Below are 19,416 nucleotides of genomic sequence, written 5' to 3'. Positions count from 1 at the left end.
GATAGTTGGAGGGCTTGCACTTGGTATTTTCTAATTTTCTCTTGTAGTCAAAAGTTGGATCCGTAAGCCAAGTTTAATATTTCTAAAGCTGATGGAGGAAGTGGTGGAGAAGGGACATGGTATGGCTCAGTGAATCAGAACTAGTTTGACAATAATTCTCCTGCCTTTTTAAAAAGGTTGCCATGATCTGTATTTGATTTGAATATTACAAGTTGATTGAGAGCTAGGAAATTAGTTTTACTTGATGCAGATAATGCAAAACAGGAAGAGGTTCTTTGGCTATGCTGACCAGGGTCAGAAGCAGTGTGTAAAAAAAGGAGAAGCCAGATAGCTTAGAAGAGTTATACTCATGTGGACTCTTATCTTCGTGATGATGTAAAACCTTTGTCTTTGTTACAGTGTAAAACCTGGCAGTCTCATTTACTACATTGTCTATATTTCAGACTGGTAAGTGGCCCTTGCTCCTAAATGGGATCAAACCTCAAAAAAAAATCCCAAACCCAACAAAACAAAACCAAAACAACAGCAGCCTGCCAGGATTGTACATGGTATACTTCGGTACTTCCCACTGGCTAGACATGCCATAGGAAGAAAGATCCATGACTTTCTCTGTCAATTTCACGTAGTACAGGTTTTTTATATTAAGTGAGAGAACTGAAAGAGGTAAGCATCAAAGCTATGATAGCAAGGCAGCTTCTCTCTGCTGAAATACTTTTGATAGCATGTATTTATTTTGGGCTATTCTACATGATGTGATACCTTTTATAATCATGTTATTGCACTATTGTTACTGACAAATGAAATCAACTTCTGTTCATATTTAGATCCAAATCCTGATGTGAAATGAGTACAGACTTCCACAAACTCCTTTTTGACATTTCTGAGGCTGTGGTCCCAGATGAACTGGCGGCTCTGAAGTTCCTCAGCCGGGAACACATCCCCATGGGGAAGCTGGAAGCCATCCAGGAGCCCAAGGCCTTCTTCAAAGCGCTGCAGGACAGAGGCATGATTGAGGCAGGGGACCTGTCCTTCCTGAAGGAGCTGCTGTACCGGATCAATCGGATGGATCTCCTGACTGCCCAGCTGGGCTCTAGCCGAGAGGAGATGGTGAGAGAGCTTCAGATCCCAGACAGGGCAAAGGTGTCAGCCTACAGGTAAGCACAGAAGTAGTAAACCTTTGCATGCAAAATGCACAACAGTTATGTTGTGTACTGTCTTTTCTTCTGTCTGCACTGTTGTCTTATGAATATCTGAGCATCATTGTATTTATTACAGCATGACTACTTGCCATTGTGAGTCTTACATTTTGCAGTTCAAATGTGTAATTGTGGTGTTTACTTCTCATAAATTTCTTAATCAGTCTTTCTGTATTCTTTATTGCCAGGCAACTACTATATGGAATTGCAGAGGACTTGACTCCAGAAGATGTCAAGTGTGTGAAGTTCCTGCTCCAAAAACTAATACCAAAGAACAAGCTCCAGGATAATGCTGTATGCAAAGTGATCTTGATAAGTTTCTTGCAAAGCTCATTCAGAGTCTGCTAGTTCTTGTAAGAAAGGAGGAAAGACAAAGCGGTCTGCTCTCACTAAAATCTATTGTTGAAAGAATTGTGATGTTAGCTGATAGCTGCTGTGTGAAAGAATGGACACCTTTTTCATCTCATATTGTATCTTTTCTCAGCCCTTTTTTGTTTTCCTGTTCCTGTTTTCCCTCCACTACCTGTCTTCGTAATCTTTTCTTCTTCCTAAGTCCATCGTGCTCTTCCTTTCATCTTTGCTTGTCATTTATAAGACATTTGTACATATGCTGTATCTAGGAAGAGTGATGTTTGCTGGAGGAGAAACAATGTTTTGGAGACAGAGTTCTCATGTGAGTTCAACCACAGTTTTTTGTGTGTCATTGGGTATGTCTTCTTCTTTATTGTAATTTGGGGTAACAGCATTTTGTTAACTTTCTGACAAAAGTATTAAGAGGTTTGATGAGCTAGTTAAATACTTGTAAATAATGAACAGTGTTAATAAAATGCTTGGTATTATTAAGAAGCTTCCTTAAAAATCCTATTTGTATTGTGGCACCTATAGGAAAATTAGCAGATTTATCTCCAACTTGGTGGACTATTGAGCCTTAAAAAACAAAATTAGCCCTGAACACCTTTTCTGTAATAGAAGATGTAAAATGCCACAGCTAAATGACTTAACTGCACTTCATCTTAACACAGAGGCACAACAGGGTGCCATGATGTTGTCGACATCAGTGCTTTGCAACACAACAGGATAACCTAGCCATAGGCAATTTCTAATAATCCTGTCTTTACCTTAGTGATGAGATTCTTCAGTTGCATCGCACCTGACCCTTGTTTTAATGAGGTTTGGAAGAAGAAGAAATTGGTCTTTAGCTGGTCAGTCTGGGAATGAGGATGTTGTCTTCTGCTCTGTCCAGAAGTGCCTGATAGTGCAGTTATTGAAGACTACTGTATGAGTTTGGGTTATGTGTTTTTGTTTTAACAGTCGATGTTGAAGGTCTTACTGGAAATGGAAAGAAATGAAATCATTAAAGAAGATGACCTGGCAGTGCTGAAAGATATATTAAATGGATTTAGAGCTGACTTAAAGAAAAAAATTGATACCTATGAAGAAAAAAAAAAAGGTAAATTATTTAATCTGCTGTTTAAGAGTAGAGCTTGGGGGTTTTGTGATTTTGTGGCTCCATCCTTGGCAGCTTAGGAGTCCAGAGATAAGAGACAGACCTTACAGTATCTTAGGATAGGAAGACCAGCTCTTGGTATCTGTGGTTTCTGAAGTTTTCTGCTACTTCATTATCCCATCATACCTTCTTGTATCTCTCCTTGAAATACATTCTGTGCCTTGTAAATGGTCTGCTTCTCTCTCCTCTTTGCCTTAAATGCAAATTTTCTCTTCAGGAAACAGTGCCATGCTAGTTTTGAACCAGGATAGCTTTATAATCACTAAAAGGGACTGGAAGTGACAGTTGCCTTGGGGAAGCTTGTCAGCTTTATTTTCTGTTAGCCAGGTTGTTTGCTCATAGTCAAAGGAAAAGTCCCAGGAGAACAGGTACTTGGCTAAAAGTGTAACCATTAGCTTTCTGTACCAGATGTGAAATTTCAAGGACTTCAGTGTAGCTGGGATGTTGTAGCTGAGGTGGTGATTTGTGACACCACAGCTGGGCCTTAGTCTTTGGAAAACAGGAGGCATCAACCAACAACTGAGACCTATTAAATTTTTCCCCAGAATCTCCTTTTGGATGACTCAAGATGTATGTTTCCTTAGACACATCTGTACAGCCCATGCAGTTCCCTGCAGAGATACCTGCTAGTTTCCCCAGCATGCCTTTGTGCTGCTGATCTGTGCTTGTGTCTCTAAAAGAGCAGAAGAAAATTGCCAAAGGTGGCTAGTGTAAGCACGCCCCGTGTCAAGGGAATGGCTTTTTAGTAGTATTGCTTTTATTTTGTCCCCCTTGATAAGTAGAAAAAGAGCATGTCTTATAGATCTTGTTACCCTGACAATTACCATTTAAACACATCTGTGTAACTTGTAAAAGCGGTACTGTGATTTACTTCCTTGGGTAGAATCATGGGTTTGATGGTTTCTTCACTTATTTCAGGCAGTTGTATTCAAAGAAGTGTTTGGTTGCTTCCATTGTGCTGGTATTCTGCATCCTTGGTGTGTCCACCCAACCAGTAAAGTTCTCTGCAGAAGAGACAATGGCCTCAGAAGTAAATGAACTAGCTGTACTGTACTGCCGTACAAAAATGGGTCTCCTATTTCACTTATGTATCCCATAGCGGAGATGCTAGTGAATGGCTTGCCGGGGGTGACTACTCACATTCAGCCTTTATTATCTGGATCTTGCTACCAGTGAAAGAGCAGAGAAGAAATGGAGCACAGCTCTGCACAGCTTTAATAACCAGCAGTCTCTGAAACTGAAACATGGCTTGGCCCAACTGTACAAAATTATGGTGTCTCAGTGATGTGGAAACTACCCTCCACCTCACACCTTGTACTGTTTTTTTGAGTTTTGAAATATGCATGCTGGAAGGTTTATCTTTTTAGTCCTAAAATGTTCTGTTTATCTTTTCTCTCTAGAAAATGATTCCAAGGAAAAACTCCACTATCCAGTGTCTGTGTCTGTGCATCCAGCAGGACAAGGAGCAGAGGGAGAGACACCAGACCCGGTGAGAAATACCTTAAGATTGCCTTTAAAGTAATTATCCAACTCCAGGGCAGGGGAGAAACTGCATAAATTCTTAAGACTAAGCAGGTGGAAGAGCTGAAAGGGAGGAGTTCTGTCTTTATATATAAGCCTTGGAACAATTCCTATTTTCAAAACAAGACCAAGCCTTGTTCCTTTGTGAGGACCTGGCTGTCAGCAACCTTTTAGGCAAGAAATGAAGAAGTAGCTGTTGTGTGAAGAAAACCAATCTTAACGATAATGGAGACTGGGACATTAAAGCCCTGGACAAGATACTCCTGGACAGATGGGAAGGGAAAGACAGAACGACTCTCAGAGGGAACAATATGGTACAGGAACTTTTCCTCTGCACATGCAAATTTGTGTTTCTGGATATGCACTTTCTCCCATGCCAAAATCATATCCTAACCACAGAGAGAGGGGAGCAGGGATTCAGGGAGACAAAGCAGATTCCTCTCCCCTGTAGCTAGCTTGTATTCTTAGGCTTTTTCCTTTTCATATCTTGGCCCTCATGACTTTTTTGCACTTGGACATGAAGGACCAATAATCTCTGTATAGCATATTTCTCTCTTGGATGCTTGGCACTGCTTTCTTACCTGCTTTCTTCATTTCTACAGCTTGTGGAATCATATAAGATGAAAAATAACCCCCATGGTTACTGTGTGATTCTTAACAACTACATTTTTAAAAATCCACGTGAAGTCAGAGAAGGATCATTGAAAGATGGAAGTAAGTGCTTTTTTAACCCAATTACTGGTTTGGTTTTTTCTCTGATAATTATTTGAAAGAACTGTCTAATCTTTCCTGTGAAGAAGAGTCATGCCCACTGAGTTCCTCTGCCTCAAGAGTAACTGGGATGACAGTCACTGTAGAAATTGGAAATATGCCACTTCCAACACTTTAGCTGATAGCTTAAATAAGGAACCACTTTCTGTTCTAGGTAAAAAGCATCATCTTAATTGGTCATACGTACCAAATAGTGAAGATTACTAGTCCGCCTTTTCACTTTTTGATTATTTTTAATTCTTATCTATCATGGAGTAATATTTTTAAGTCCTTAAATTCTCTTGAATGCTCAAATAAATGCTCCTGCTTTATATTTTTCCTTAAAGCCTGTCTTCCTGCAAGACTCACTTTTAAGATAAACAAGAATGTATCTTAAAAGATAAACCCTGCCTTCCTTGTTGCTGCATTGATCATTCTCACAGAATGAGGGATCTACTTCATTTATGAGTGGCAGAATTTGTCATTCTAAAGAGGTACCTCTTTAACTTGCTAAGTGTTGTTCTTAAGCATCTGAGATTACTATGCAATGCGCAGTTAAAGCTTGCTTTGGCACAGTAAGCTTCACTAATTTGTACCAATTAGTGAGATAATCTGAAACCTGTTTTTGTTTTAGATAGCATGATGCTTAACCCAATTGTGTTTGAAAAAAATAGAATTAGGCATTTGGATTTTTCTAATTAGATTCGGCAGGCTAAGAGTCAGTCAGGTGAGTTTATTGGTAGGATATGAACACCTCTGCTAATATCTGTTCTACTACACAGACACTGATGTTTCAGCATCTTCATTGTCCCTGTTTAACAAGTGCCTTCTGACTTCTTTTCCCAGAGGCTGTGACAAGGGTCTTTAAGTGGCTTCAGTTTGAGACAGCTGAGCACGAGAATCTAGAAGCAAAGCAAATGTATGAAAAACTTGAAGAATACAGCCAAAAAGATCATAGTAACATGGACTGTTTTGTTTGCTTCATTTTTTCCCATGGTGAAAAAGACAAAATAAAAGGCGCTGATCATAAGTTTGTAAATATTAAAGATTTACTCTCCTGCTTCAGTGGATCTAATTGTCCTTCTCTTGCTGGCAAACCCAAGCTGTTTTTCATCCAGGCTTGCCAAGGCTCTGAAGGTCATCCAGCTGTCACAATAAAAGAAGACTTTTCTCGCCATCTTGAGACGGATGCTGTACCTCTGACTTCCATTCCTGATCGGGCTGATATTCTGGTTGGCATGGCTACAGTGGAAGACTATGAGTGCTACCGCTGTCCAGAGAGTGGCAGTATTTACATTCAATGCCTCTGTGACAAGATGGAGTTGCTTTGCCCACTGTAAGTACTATTTTTAATTCATGTATGTTTGGGCTATTGCCGACATACATATTAAGCATGCTGTGCTAACACATCAGTGTTTTGCATTTGTGCTATGTAATGCTTTTCACCTGCAGGACAGTGCAGAACAGTAATTATTCTGTAATTGGGCACTGATATTCTTCTACAGGTGACCCAAAGTACAAGTGACTTCCCCTAGTTTGCCTGTGACAGAACCAAGGTTGTAATGCTGGAACATTACATATAAACAAGTGTGTGTGTGTGTGTGCGCGTGTTTTTTAACATTTTTTGACTGATAAATGATTTTTCTTCCAGGGACACCTGACAAGAGGTGAATTTGTTGAGTGATTACACAGACAAAAAAGTCAGTGTTCTGTAGTCATAATTTTCATTGTTCCCTCCCATTCCCATCCCCATTTGATTTAGAAAATAGAATTTCTCTTCAGACATTACTTTTTCATTGTTTCCATAAAAGGGCTTGGAGAATGCATAGTTTTCATTCTGTTTCATCTTGGTGCACTCTTCTGACTATAACCGAAGTAGGGGACTGCTTTTGCTGGTAAAGCAATGCTACACAGAAGTTGCTTTTATTCCCCCCAAAACACTGGTGGTTACATGATGGAGCGTGCAATTTCAGTGACAGACAGGGTGAGGGCAAGATACTAGCCTTCCCTGAGATACCACTTTATTGGAACAAACAGATCAACTTCCTGGACTAGCTGCAAGTACCATGTATTTCAATGTAACTTTTCTTCATTTTTCTTCAAGCCGCAAGGATCTCGTAACCATCCTGACAGAAGTGAACAAGGAAGTGGGACGAAGAGTATTAAATGGACGGAAGCAGATGCCAAAGATAACATCAACCCTACGGAAGCAATTGATCTTCGAAATTCCATAATCTCTTTCAACTGGAAAGTAAAAAAGTAAAAAAATTAAAATACACTGTTAGGAATCACACGTGGAATGGGCTTCCACAGGGAAGAGAATTTGCAAGAGAAATCATCTGGATCTGTGTAGTTAGCCCCCATCCTTCAAGGGGCCATTGGACCTAAGTTTTTCAATTCCCATGTTTAAGCAGTCTCCTGGCACCCGGATCTGTAACAGTCTGGTAAGACCATGCAGGAGTACAGATCTGGCATTCTGACCTGCAGAAACAATGGAGTCTGTTCAGTCTGGGTTTCAAGTGAGGTAGCACTTCCAAGTAGTGTGATTTTTAAGAGTTATTGGAAATGCCAATCCAAGTCCCATTTCTGTCCAAGTTGTTATAAGTCCCTGAAATCTGAAGAAAGGAACAGATAGATTCAGAATGCTAGGCCCCTTCCCAGGGAGGATGTGTAAGATTGTAACTGATTTACCCAGAAGTGAATCATTGGCAGTCTCTGGAAACTGTATAATTTTTCATGGAAAATAACATCCCTGTCCAGAAGGACCAAAAAAAGATGATTATTATAATATAAGTTTGGTTCTTTTCCTCCAAATATTTGTTTTGCATTGATTTATGTTATTAATTTACTTGGCTAAACAGCACTGCTCTTTAGGGTTTTTAATAGTAAGGGTTCTAATTGTGGTTTTTCTCAGAGCTCTTAGGGGGCAGTCTGATTTGAATGGCTGTTGACTGCTGGAAGGAAGCTCTCATTCTGTTAGATCCACTGCTCTGAGGTGCCTTCTCTTCCTGGCAACTGGCTCTAGCTCCTGTGGACTCTTGTTTCTGTTGTAATAAATACTCTTGGTTTTCACATCACCTTTGTTTGTGGTGTGTTTCTCTTTTGGATGAGCTGACTGAGGGACAGTCAGCATAACAAACACTTCTGCTTCGGCGGAAGTTATTTTGCTCTTCTTGAAGTATTTGATGGCATCCACTCTGAGGGGTAGCATGCTGATATCCCTTCATTAGCAGCTGGAAACATGGTAGGAAAGAGTAAGTTCAGGACTTTCATGACAATGGCAGCTAATGCCAGTGAGGCTGTTCTTACCTTGCATCCTCAGCAATGTGTAGATGGTATGTGGGAGCTGTATGGAATTCTAATGGCTACATTCCTTTTGAGTTTATAACAAGATAAAGGATGGATCCGAGACATTTTGTAACTTCCTTTTTTAGTTTTCATTTTTTGGAAATCCAGGGCTAGCCATAAAGCAGGGTCTCTTTATTCGATCCTGCTTGTGTTCTTGAAGCGAAACTTTTATTTTCTAATCCCACACAATGTGTTGGCAGTTGCATTTTGCTCCCCTTACCCTTTGTCAGCTTCCAAGTAAAAGAGCGAATGCCCACTCTTAAAATCACAGCTCTGTTCACATAGGTTTCATAAATAATAAATAGATGTTACAAGCACTATGTAAATGAGAGTGCAGTTTGTGGCAAAAGTTACCCGAAGGTGGTGCCAGCTATGATACAGTTCTGTGGCTGACATTTGGTTAACCATTTAGGAAATGTGGCAACAACTTATTTACATTTTTGTAATGTTTTCATAAATGAGACCCTGATATGAAATTAATAATTAGATTTGTGAATGTTGTTTTATGATAAGGGAATATAGCTTAAATGAAATAACTGCTTCCTCTGGGAGAAACTTGCTGGAAGGTGGCAGCTGCTCCAGTAGTGAAACTGTGAATCTACAGCATGTCTCGTTTTTTCATGATTCTCGGTGTCAGAGTTCAATACTCAGACCAAGTTTTTTCATATATTCCACATGAGGAAGAATTGGATAACAAATTTAGTTACTTGGTCTGTTTGGTGTTTCATGGGATTTTGATATAGTAGAGTGATATAGCAACATAATGAAATCACAACACGAGCATAATTGAGGAGTTGCAATATTCAGTTGACTCACAATACAAACATGATTCTCATTACCCATCTTTGCTCACCATCATGACATCAAGCATCTCCAATCACAGTGGAACATGTGAGTTGAAGCCAGCTCAAGCCCATTACTCTTTTCAAAGTTTAAATGTTTTATCAGTTGTCCAGTTCTTATACTTTTATGTTGGGCTGAGCCATGTATTCACACCCCCTGTGCTGGTCTGGCTAGCTTAGGAAGACGTTATTCTTTGTTAATTGTCTTGTGGAACTTGATGATTCACAGGTGCAGTTGTCTTCTCTAAAACTAAGATTACCCTCCAGTCTCTCTGATGTTGCAGTAAATTGAGCTTTCTTTACGATACATTCTTCCCTGAGATCGTCAGTTTTTTGCCCTGCACCTCTGAGTTGTCCTCTGGTGTGTGTGGAGGGGGGTGTGCTGGTCAGTCGCACCCTGTCATTAAATTGGCATGATATTTTTTTCTACCTGTTAAAATCAGGCTGCCTCCATAGCTAACATTATTGCCAGCTGATGAAGACCTACTATAAGGGAGAGGAAAACCCCATCAAAATCCTCTAAAGGACTGCAGGAAGTAGCTGCACTACCATGAATTTGCATGTGGCTCATGTAGTGATCAAGGAAGGAGAAAATACACTTTCAGTTTTATGGTTCTGAGCAAAGTGTGCTCACACAGGCCTGCGGCAGGGTGGCTGATACGTTCTTGCACATATTTTTTGCCTTCCCACAGAACTGAGAGGTAAGAAGGAAGTCAGATCTGCAGTTTTCTAACTCCTTTTTCCTCTGTAGCACAACTTGGAGAATGGTGCGGGGCAATCACCTTTCCTCGCTGAAAGACACTTAGCTATAGTTACTTTGCTTGTCCTCCCTTTTCTTCAACTCCTGGCTGGGAGGCCAAATGCTATAGCAAAACAGTCCTGGCACTCAATTCTGTGTTTTGTTTTCACTAGCAAGTGGAGTCAGAAGGTTGGTAGGAAAGCAAAGTTGGTGAGTCGAAGTCCTGCAGGCTTAAGCTGAAAGCAGGCAAGATCAGTGATGTTTGAAAAGGGAAATGCTTAGAAGAGTTGGGGAGGACTGTTAGCTGCAGAGGCGAAAGTCGTGTTACTCAGTGGCATGAGTCACTCACTGCCCAGTCATTTGCATCTTGCCATCTCTTCGTTCAGTTTAACATTGGTTTCCCGGAGCTGTTTATACCCAGCTTCCATGGGAAGTTTGTCATTCTCTCCACTGTAGTGGTTTTAGGGTGACTTGTTAATGTGCTGCTCTTGCAATGGGTTAGTGGTACATGTGAGGAGCCTGCCCCTGTTCAGATCACTGCCAGCTTCTCCCATTGCACGGGCTGCTGTAAGTACATGTTTTCCCACCACCTATGTTAAGGGTTCACTCTTAGTTCTCAAAGTGGTGCAAAATTCAGGTACTGCAGAGTTTTGATTAGTTGAACTGTTGGCTATGTCTGTGATCTGTAAGATCTCCTGCAGGAAATCTTGAAGCCTAGGGAGAAGTGGAAACAAGATACACACCATTTAGGAGATTAAGCTATGCAGCAGAGAGTCCAGAGCTGGATATTTTGCGGGCAATGTTGGGCGTTCAGCCCTTGCTGGTTACCTTTTTTATGCTGACCTCTAACTAACGTGGACATATTCTCTTGCAAGTTGTTCAGATCTGCCTCTTTTCATCTAGAGCTATGTCAAATTATGAACCGAGAATGGCATGTTTAATCTGCAATGACTTATGTTCAATGTGCTCAAAAGTATAGTTGAGATCTTTGGGGATTCCCAGATACTCATTTCTGTGTGTCCTTTTTGTAATTGTGCCGTTGCATGTCACTGTATCTGTTCTGTTATTGACAACCACAGGAATTCCCCAGGCCCCAAATGTGGCTGGCTCTTGTTGGTGCCAACTGTAATACCTTTCTGGTGAAGTGGAACGTTATTCTGGACGCGTCTTCTGAGCTTGGCCTAGGTCTTTTACATTAGCTTTATGTTTGTACAGCCACTTTGTGTTTAGGCCTGATCTGTCCAGGCATATCAGTGTAAAGAGAAGGATCCATGCCTCCTTCCGTCTATTTACTAGGAAGAGCTTGTTTTAACATGACTTGAAGGCATGTCAGCTCATGGACTGTTAAAAAGTGTCTCGCCATATTCAGATTACTTCCACCTTTAAGCTAACTTTGCCACACATGCAGTAATCAATTATCTTGCATAGGGTTTTGAACATTCACAGGCCACTTCTATGATAACAATCATAATATATTGTCAAACTTTTTTTTCCTGTTTTTTTTTTTGGGGGGGGGGGACACACACTCTGGTTTTAAATCAGTGCTTAGCAAGAACACTTTCTTTATTTGGAGAGTATGGGTGCTCTGAGGGTGGCTCTCCTGCTCAAGGTGAGCACTAAGGTGTTAATGGTCATTTTCAGAAGGATGAAATGCCAACTGGTAAAATCTCTTCCCTCCTGTTGTTGTGAAATACCATCTATCAAGAGTGCTGCACCAGAAGGTGTAGCAGCAGTGGTGCACCATCCCAGGGCCTAACGCCACCACACAGTGCTCCTGCCAGCCTGCTCCTTTGCTAGAAGGGTCTTCAGCAGCTCTGGGAGGGCTGGGGGTGGGGGGGGAGGAGGGAGAGGCTGGTTCCATGGCCGGTGGCTGTCAGGGTACGGGGCCTGACACTGAGCGTGCTGCATTGCCCGCCAGCAGCCCCAAAAGGCTCACAAGGAGGAAGTAGAGTCCGTGGCGTTCATGAGCTTCCTTCTGTTTGTATTAAAATGGCAATGACTTGTGAGTGCCTTTAAACTCGAGAGAGGTGATTGTGGGAAAAGCGCGGGCAGAGGGAGACCTTCCAACCTGTGCCCGCAGGCTCAGTTTTCTCACGAATAGACTCAGGAATAGTCAGTGCTTCAGAACGGTGAACGGAGGGGTCCTAAAATGCGTCAGAGAGAGGTCCTCCCCAGCAGATGCGCAGTTTTTAAGTTAAGTTTTTGGGGTTTCTTTGTTCAAGTCAGAAATCCAGAAGGAACTACAGCTCCCAGGGGCCCGGGCGCCGCCGCCTGCCGGCGGAAGCGCAGCGGGAAGCGGCCTCCGCCTTTCCCCGGGGCGGGCGCCGTCGCGGGGCCATGGAGCTGCCCAGGCAGCGGCTGCTGGTGGTCAGCGAGGAGCTGGGCGAGGCCGAGCTGGCGGCTCTGAAGTTCCTCAGCCTGGAGCACGTCCCCATGAGGAAGCTGGAAACCATCCAGAAGGCGCAGGACTTCTTCGAAGCGCTGCAGGAGAAGGGCATGATCGAGGCGGGGGACCTGTCCTTCCTGAAGGAGCTGCTCTATCGCATCAGTCGGATGGACCTCCTGACTGCCCAGCTGGGCTCCAGCCCAGAGGAGATGGCGAGAGAGCTTCAGATCCCAGGCAGGGCAAAGGTGTCAGCCTACAGGTGAGTGACCGGCGGGGCGGGTTCACCGGGCGGCCCGGGATCGGGGGGGGGGCGGGGGGTGCCGCACACCGGGCGGCTGCGCTGAGCCTCACCCGGGAGCGGCCGCCCTTCTCCTGTGGTCGGTGCAAGCTTTTACCGACGATTTGAACACCAGGCTAAGGTTTGGAAGCACGCAAGCATCTTCCAAGAGAAAGCAAGTCCAAGCCATACCTTGGCTGAAATTTCTGTCCGGTAAAAGGGAGAAAACTAAAGCCGCACCTTCCTGAAATAGTTAAGAGCCCCCAAAGGCCTCCCTGCCTTCGTGCTGCGATGGGGTGGCAGGCTTTGTTCTCAACTCCAGAAAGTTTCAGCGTGGTTTTGATTTTAGGCAAACTGAGATCTTTTTAATTGCAGCTGAAAACGGTTTGAATTCAAGCTGTTCTGGAACTGATGTCCCCCCATTTAAAAAGGAAAAATAGGGGGTATGTGCCTGGAGGGTGGGGAGGGGACGCAGGGAGCAGTTCAACAGTACCGCGTTAAATTGTGCTAAGGGGTGTGCTTGGGAACACGATGAAACAGTATCCTCCATTTCTCTTCCAGGTACCTGCTCTTTCAGCTGTCAGAAGACATCACCAAATATGAGCTGAATTCTTTCAAGTTTCTTTTGGGGAAAGATTTACCAAAATGCAAGCTAAACCCTAAGACTGTAAGAATTTCTTTAATCTTTTTTTTTTTTTTAATGATCATTATAATCCATAGAGGCATTTGGGTTGTTATGAGGGGAATGAGTGTCACTCTTATGGTGAAAACACTGTAAGAAAAAGGGTGCACCTGGAAAGGCATTATAGGCTCTCTGGTGCATATGGGACTTGTCTGCGTGCAGCTTTTGCAGCAGCATCACAACGTAGAGAGCATGGGCCAGCCCTGCGCCAGGCACAGAGGCTTTTCATGTCCAAGCACCATACAGGTCTTAAGGGACTCACTGGCTTTGATCAATGGAAGACTGTGCTCAGTGAATGAGCATATTCACTCATCTTGCCCAATCGATTTTCTTTTGGCTGCTTTCTACACCATTATCAAACACAAAAGATCACCCACTGTGGCTGTTACTTTATGCTCTTGTTCATTTTATTTTCAAAATTATGAAATACAGATCTAAGCAGCAGATCCTTACCCAGGCTGAGGCTCAAGAGCTTGGAGTTCACAAATAGCCTTGCGGTAGATCTAGCTGCTCTTACACTATCTCAGCCTGCAGTTCTGACTGCTGGGTACTTTGTCTAATGAAAACCCTTGTCGCATTTTCCCTCTTTTCTTAGAGGAGAGATTGTTTCCATCTAGTGATAGCTGTTCTGTTGGGGTGACCACTGTGTTCTGCCACTCACTGTTTGGCAAGAGCTCCTGTCCCTTGGGTCCCCTTTTGCTTCAGAGCAATTTCTACACCGTACTTGCATGGTTATATGCATTTTTGCCATTGCTGAAGATGGTCATTACAGTGATTCATGTGTTTCAGTTAAGTGCACAAGATGATAGCTACTGGAAGTCAAATGAATGAAAGCAGTCATTAAAAATTATATTATGTATTGCTGTATGATCACCATTAGATATCCTGGATTAGATCTTACTAGATCTCAGTATCTCTGAGCTGCAGAGGGGAAATGAGTGTGTTTTGAGAAGATGTTTGTACTTTCAGTACTTGTAGGTTTTGTTGAACTAAGTTTAATTCACTCAGCTGGGGTCTCAACTGAGCTACCAGTCAGCTGGACTGACTCTGTGGGTCGCATGTGCTGTCAGTACATTGAAGCTTAGGTGCACATGCACGTGCTGCAACTTCCCTCCCAGTGGCAGTATGGATGTGCCCTAAGAGCAAACTACCTCTCTGATTACCCAGACAATGCTCGACATTTTCATTGAGATGGAGAAGAAGGGGATTTTGGGAGAAGACAACCTAAGTGTCCTGAAGCGCCTCTGTGCAGAAATTAACGTCAGCCTGTTGAAGAGAATTGAAGAGTATGAATTAAACCTATTTGGTAAAACAAAACAAAAAGGCCTCTTTCCCATAGTTGTTCTTGAAGTCACACATAGGTATCATACAGGACTAATAATGAATGTTTTTCAGGTGAAGAAGAGATGCTCATCACAGAGGAGCAGAGGGGCAGCACAGGAGGCCCTGAAGGTAATGGAAACTCTCAGAAAATTAATGCTTAGATTTTTTTGCTCTTCTTCAGCTTTTGGACTCTCTACACCACTTGCATCTCAATTCTTTACACAGGTGTCTCTCTAAAAAGTGATCAAGTAGCCAGTTACTTACTAACTGATCACAATACATTTTACTCCCTCTTAATCGATTATCTAGTGGTTTATAGCTAACAGGAATAGCCGTTTAACCACAATTCAGTGTTTGCAGAGAACAGTTTTACCCCAGGAGGTACTTGTGGAGATGAAGAATAGGAACAGAGCTTCTGTCTTTCTCTAGTGCTACATTCTGTACTTAAACTTTTTTTGTCTGTATTCAGCCCATGCCAGATGGCTGGCGTCATCTGTGGCACCCGATTCTCCTGGCAGTTGGAATCAATCTTCCCAGGTAAGTCAGTTTGTTTCTTAGAAACATCATCATTTTGTCTTAGAAGAGATCATCCCTCCATGAGGTGAACAGTTATTGTAAGCCCAAGTGTTAAAGGCATTGTCTAGAAAAAGATACTGTTACGTCCTTTATTCTGAAGCGAAGTCACAGGCAGCAACTGCTGCAGTGTTAAAACTTCAGAAATATTTGCAAGGGTAGCAAGATAGGCTGAGTTTATTATACCAGGAAATACACAGTTAGCAGATGGCTGGGCATGAAGTGGGTAAGTGCAGCATCCCATGTGGGCTGAGCACGATGCTGTGAGTCTGGGAGGGTGCTGTCAGGGTGCTGTAATGCTGTGCACAGACTCCCAAAGACGGTGGGGCAGTGCATTCCCAGGTCTTGGGAGCAAAGCTGTGTAGGGAGAGCTGCCTAGGGCAAAAGCCAGCTGGCTCTCTGCCCTGCTGTGCCACTAGCAAGGGCTGAGAAGCACCTGGAGGAGAGTGTAGTAGTTTCACCAATAGTCCTTCTCTTCAGGAGCTCGAAGCTTACAAAATGACTAGCCGACCGCGTGGAGTGTGCCTGATCCTGAATAATCACAGTTTTGCGAAAGCCAGGGAAGCGGTGCCAGAACCCAAAAACATGAAGGATCGGAATGGGACAGACGTGGATGCGGGTACAGTGAATATTAAAGATGAGTTTGTGTATCTATTTGTAATAGAAACCTGATTTATTTTTCTGTACTGAAGATCTGAATTTCAGTTTTCCCTTCCTAGGATATTTTTGTTGTAATGGCTGAGTCAGCTCTGTTTCCTGTCTTGACAAACCCTAATCAACTTAGCAAGCTTTTACAGATTCAGAACAATTCACTAGCATTTTGCTGGTTTACTGAGTTTACAGCACCCTCAGCCTGGACTTTACAAGCTGCACCAGCTTTGTGTCAGCCTTATGCATGCTACTTCTAAAATATACAGAATCAGAAACAGATTTGCTGCTGAACCAGAACTGTTAGTTGTTTAACAACTATTAGTTGTTTAACATACAACTTAACTTAAAAAAAAAAAAAAAGGGGGGGGGGGGGGAGGGAGGATGTTGGAATTTAGGGACTCCATTACCTTGCTGTTCAGGGGTCCTGATTTTAGCAGGCTGTCCTGCAGCAGCAGCATAGCTCATTGCAGGGGCTGTGATATGGATGTATTTGCACTATCTATGCCAAGAGATAAAATCCACCCATAGGCCTTCCCTGATTTGAATTAAGTTGGAGTTCAGTTCAGAGTCAGAGTGCAAGGTTTCTCTTCCTGTGACACAGGTACTACCCAAATGGGCGGTGCCTTCTACTCTTGAGTAAAGCAACTGCGCTGTTCAACACCTTTTGAGAGATGAAGGGACTAGCTGTAAAGTGGATGGGGCAAAGAGATACAGCTTTCCTAATAGTTCTGCATGCTTTCCAGACAGAGGCAATACTAAACAGCAAGATTGCAAGGAAGCCTTTTAATAAGAGTTGAGGGAACTCAGTAGACATATGATTAGTAATTAGACCACTAGATTATTTTCAGAGCAGGAATGTAACTACCTGGATAGCAGTATAGCAGGATTTAAAAAAAAAAATAAAATCGTTTATCTCTAGAAATGCAATTTGCAATTGCAGAGTCCAACTTTCATATAATGAAACGGCTCCAATTCCCCTTCTGTTTACTTTCCAGCGGCTCTGAGAAGAGTCTTTAGCAAGCTTCATTTTACAATAGCAGAATATAGAAACCTTACCGCAGAGGAAATCCGTAAGACTGTGAACACCTACCAATGTGAAGACCACAAGGACAAAGACTGTTTTGTTTGCTGTGTCCTGTCTCATGGGAAAAAAGGCATTATATATGGTGTCGATGGGCAGGAAGTACCTATCCAGGAACTGACCACTTCTTTCACTGGACAGAATTGCCGCTCACTTGCTGGAAAACCGAAAGTCTTTTTTGTTCAGGCCTGCCAAGGTGATGCTTGCCAGAAAGGTGTGACCATCGAAACAGATTCTGGAGAGCAAGATTCTTTTGTAGAAACAGATGCAAGATTTCAGCTCGACTGCATCCCTGCAGAGGCAGACTTCCTCTTGGGCATGGCTACCCTGCAAGATTACGTTTCCTACAGAAGCCCAAGGCAGGGGACCTGGTACATACAGGCGTTGTGCCAGCACTTGGAATACAGCTGTCCTCGGTAACTATGTTTCCATAAGCTTCTTTTTGGGAACACACATATTTTCCTTCTGAATGACAGAAGTTTGATTTGAATGCAGAGATAGATGATACGCAGTGGGAGTGCTTGCTCAGAGTGAAAGCAGTAATGTAGGACAGAGCAATACCATGCAGATTTTTTTAAAGCAGCTTAGTTAACTGCTTTGAAGCCTGTTTAAAAGCAGGTATAGATCAAGATGTATAAGAATGTGGTAGTTTTTCTGATGTTAACTGCCTCCCTAATACAAAACGTATTTGTGTTTTTGCAGAGGAGAAGATATTCTCACCATCCTGACAGCAGTGAATCAAGAGGTGAGCAGAAAGACTTGCAATCCAAATGCAGAGAAGCAGATGCCACAGCCCAGTTTCACATTGAGAAAAAAACTAATCTTTCCTGTCAACTAAATGGGAGGGAGCTGCAGCAGCCTGGAACTAGCTGGTATCGGCTAAGCATTTGGTAAAACATAACATGCTTTCAGCGGCTGCTCTTACCACAAGAACAAATACAGCTAAGGAGCAAAAGCCTTAAGAAATTAGCGTTAATATGTATGACACTTTATACTTGACAGCATCTCTGAGCTGGTTTCCGTATTGCGCTTTGCTACCTAAAATATGCTCAGTGTCCTCTGTCAGCCATACCACATTGCTCTTGCTTTAGTAAGGTATCTTTCCAGTGCAAATTTCTAAGACAACTGTTATGAGGCCTTGTGTATTTTATGCCTAACTTTTGCAAAATAAATGGAAGGTGGGGTGCGTTTCAAATTTTATAGGATATAATCAGCTCACATCAGTGTGTTTTGTTACTTCTCCCTGCTTCTCATTGTTGGTGCACCTCGAGGAGTCAAGCACTAGACTTCCAGCATCTTCAGCAGGATGTGGCTGTGACCTGCATTTCAAAGTATCCTCTACATAGAGTATTTGTAACAGTGAAAATCAATGTTTGAAGATGTCCAGTTATCCTGTGTTCACTTACCTTGCTGATCTTCGACTCTCAGTTCTAGGCACAGCAAAAGAAGTCGCTATATAAGTACCCAGCTCCTTGAAAACATTTTTATATTGCCTCCTGTGATTATCATGCACACACAGACCAGGGAGTTTTACAAGATCTGAGTAGAAGCTAAAGTTTTGTTAGTCTCTCTGTTTTATTTTGAATTAGATGTTCATTCTGTTACAGCCTTGTTACAGCTTTCAGCATTAGTAAGAGTATCAATGTACATGATTATTTAACTGAATAGATAGATCTTCACTGGAATTATTTTAAAAGAGCCTAAGTCCTTCCCGGGACTCTTGTGCTGAATACTCTCTTTGATACCAGTTTGTGTCTGCAAAGATAAGGGCAGAGAGAATATAGACTGTGAGAATGACTAGAACCTTAACAACTGGCAGATGCAGCAAGCAGTTACAGAAACAGGCAAATCTGTGCTTCTAAATTCTAGAAGTAATTTTCTAAGGTAGTTGGTTATGCTCATTTAGGGATTTATCATGAAACCATTGTTGTGCTGAAGCAAGGATGGCTCATATACAGGTTTGCCTGCCTGTTACTTGGATGTGGCAAACAAGCGTACTACTGCATAGGCAAAATAATTAATGCAACCTGTTTTACTGTGGATTTTCTTCCTAAATCCTCTCTCCACGCATATCAATCAGCACTTTACCTTTTACAAGTCACCTGTGTCCGTCAGCAACTTCCGGTTCTGTGCATAGATTCTGGGTGCCCTTCTTCCCCCGCTACACTAACTACACACTAACTACCTTTCCTGTCACACTGTGGATCCAGCCAGGGATCAGGCAGAGCAGAAGTACTGAACTCTCACAGTTCTGTTTCCCTTAGAGGGGGAGGCTGGATCTTCTTTGAAAGGTCTGCATTGTTGACAAATATAAGAGCCAAGAGATTCTGAAGTCAGAGGCATCTGACTGACATGCTCATGTAGACAACTTTTTCCTTAGGAATCAAAAGGAAAAAAATAGAGCAAACAAACAGCTACATTCAAGGAACCATTTTTTTCAGAAGTTCACGGTATAAAAACTGGCAGGAATTTTCCAGCAAGATTTGATGCATGCCATAAACAAGGTCATATTAGGCATCTCCTCATATAATGAGATATGA

At 42.5% G+C, this 19,416-nt stretch overlaps 1 protein-coding gene across 1 annotated transcript; it reads left to right on the top strand.

The window, feature by feature from the left end:
- Positions 1-18,080, top strand: CASP8 (caspase 8). Its single transcript, XM_082483983.1, has 15 exons — positions 1-1,154; positions 1,385-1,490; positions 2,508-2,646; positions 4,104-4,192; positions 4,827-4,938; positions 5,821-6,310; positions 7,079-7,201; positions 12,126-12,548; positions 13,128-13,233; positions 14,416-14,554; positions 14,644-14,700; positions 15,041-15,108; positions 15,625-15,763; positions 16,791-17,292; positions 17,579-18,080. The coding sequence occupies exons 1-15, from the start codon at positions 844-846 to the stop codon at positions 17,712-17,714; spliced, it is 2,940 nt and encodes a 979-aa protein (XP_082340109.1). The 5' UTR covers positions 1-843; the 3' UTR covers positions 17,715-18,080.
- Positions 18,081-19,416: the final 1,336 nt, after the last annotated feature.

Source organism: Vanellus vanellus, assembly GCF_965231255.1.
Source record: "Vanellus vanellus genome assembly, chromosome: 5".
Lineage (NCBI taxonomy): Eukaryota > Metazoa > Chordata > Aves > Charadriiformes > Charadriidae > Vanellus > Vanellus vanellus.
This window is presented reverse-complemented; position numbering and strand designations above follow the sequence as displayed.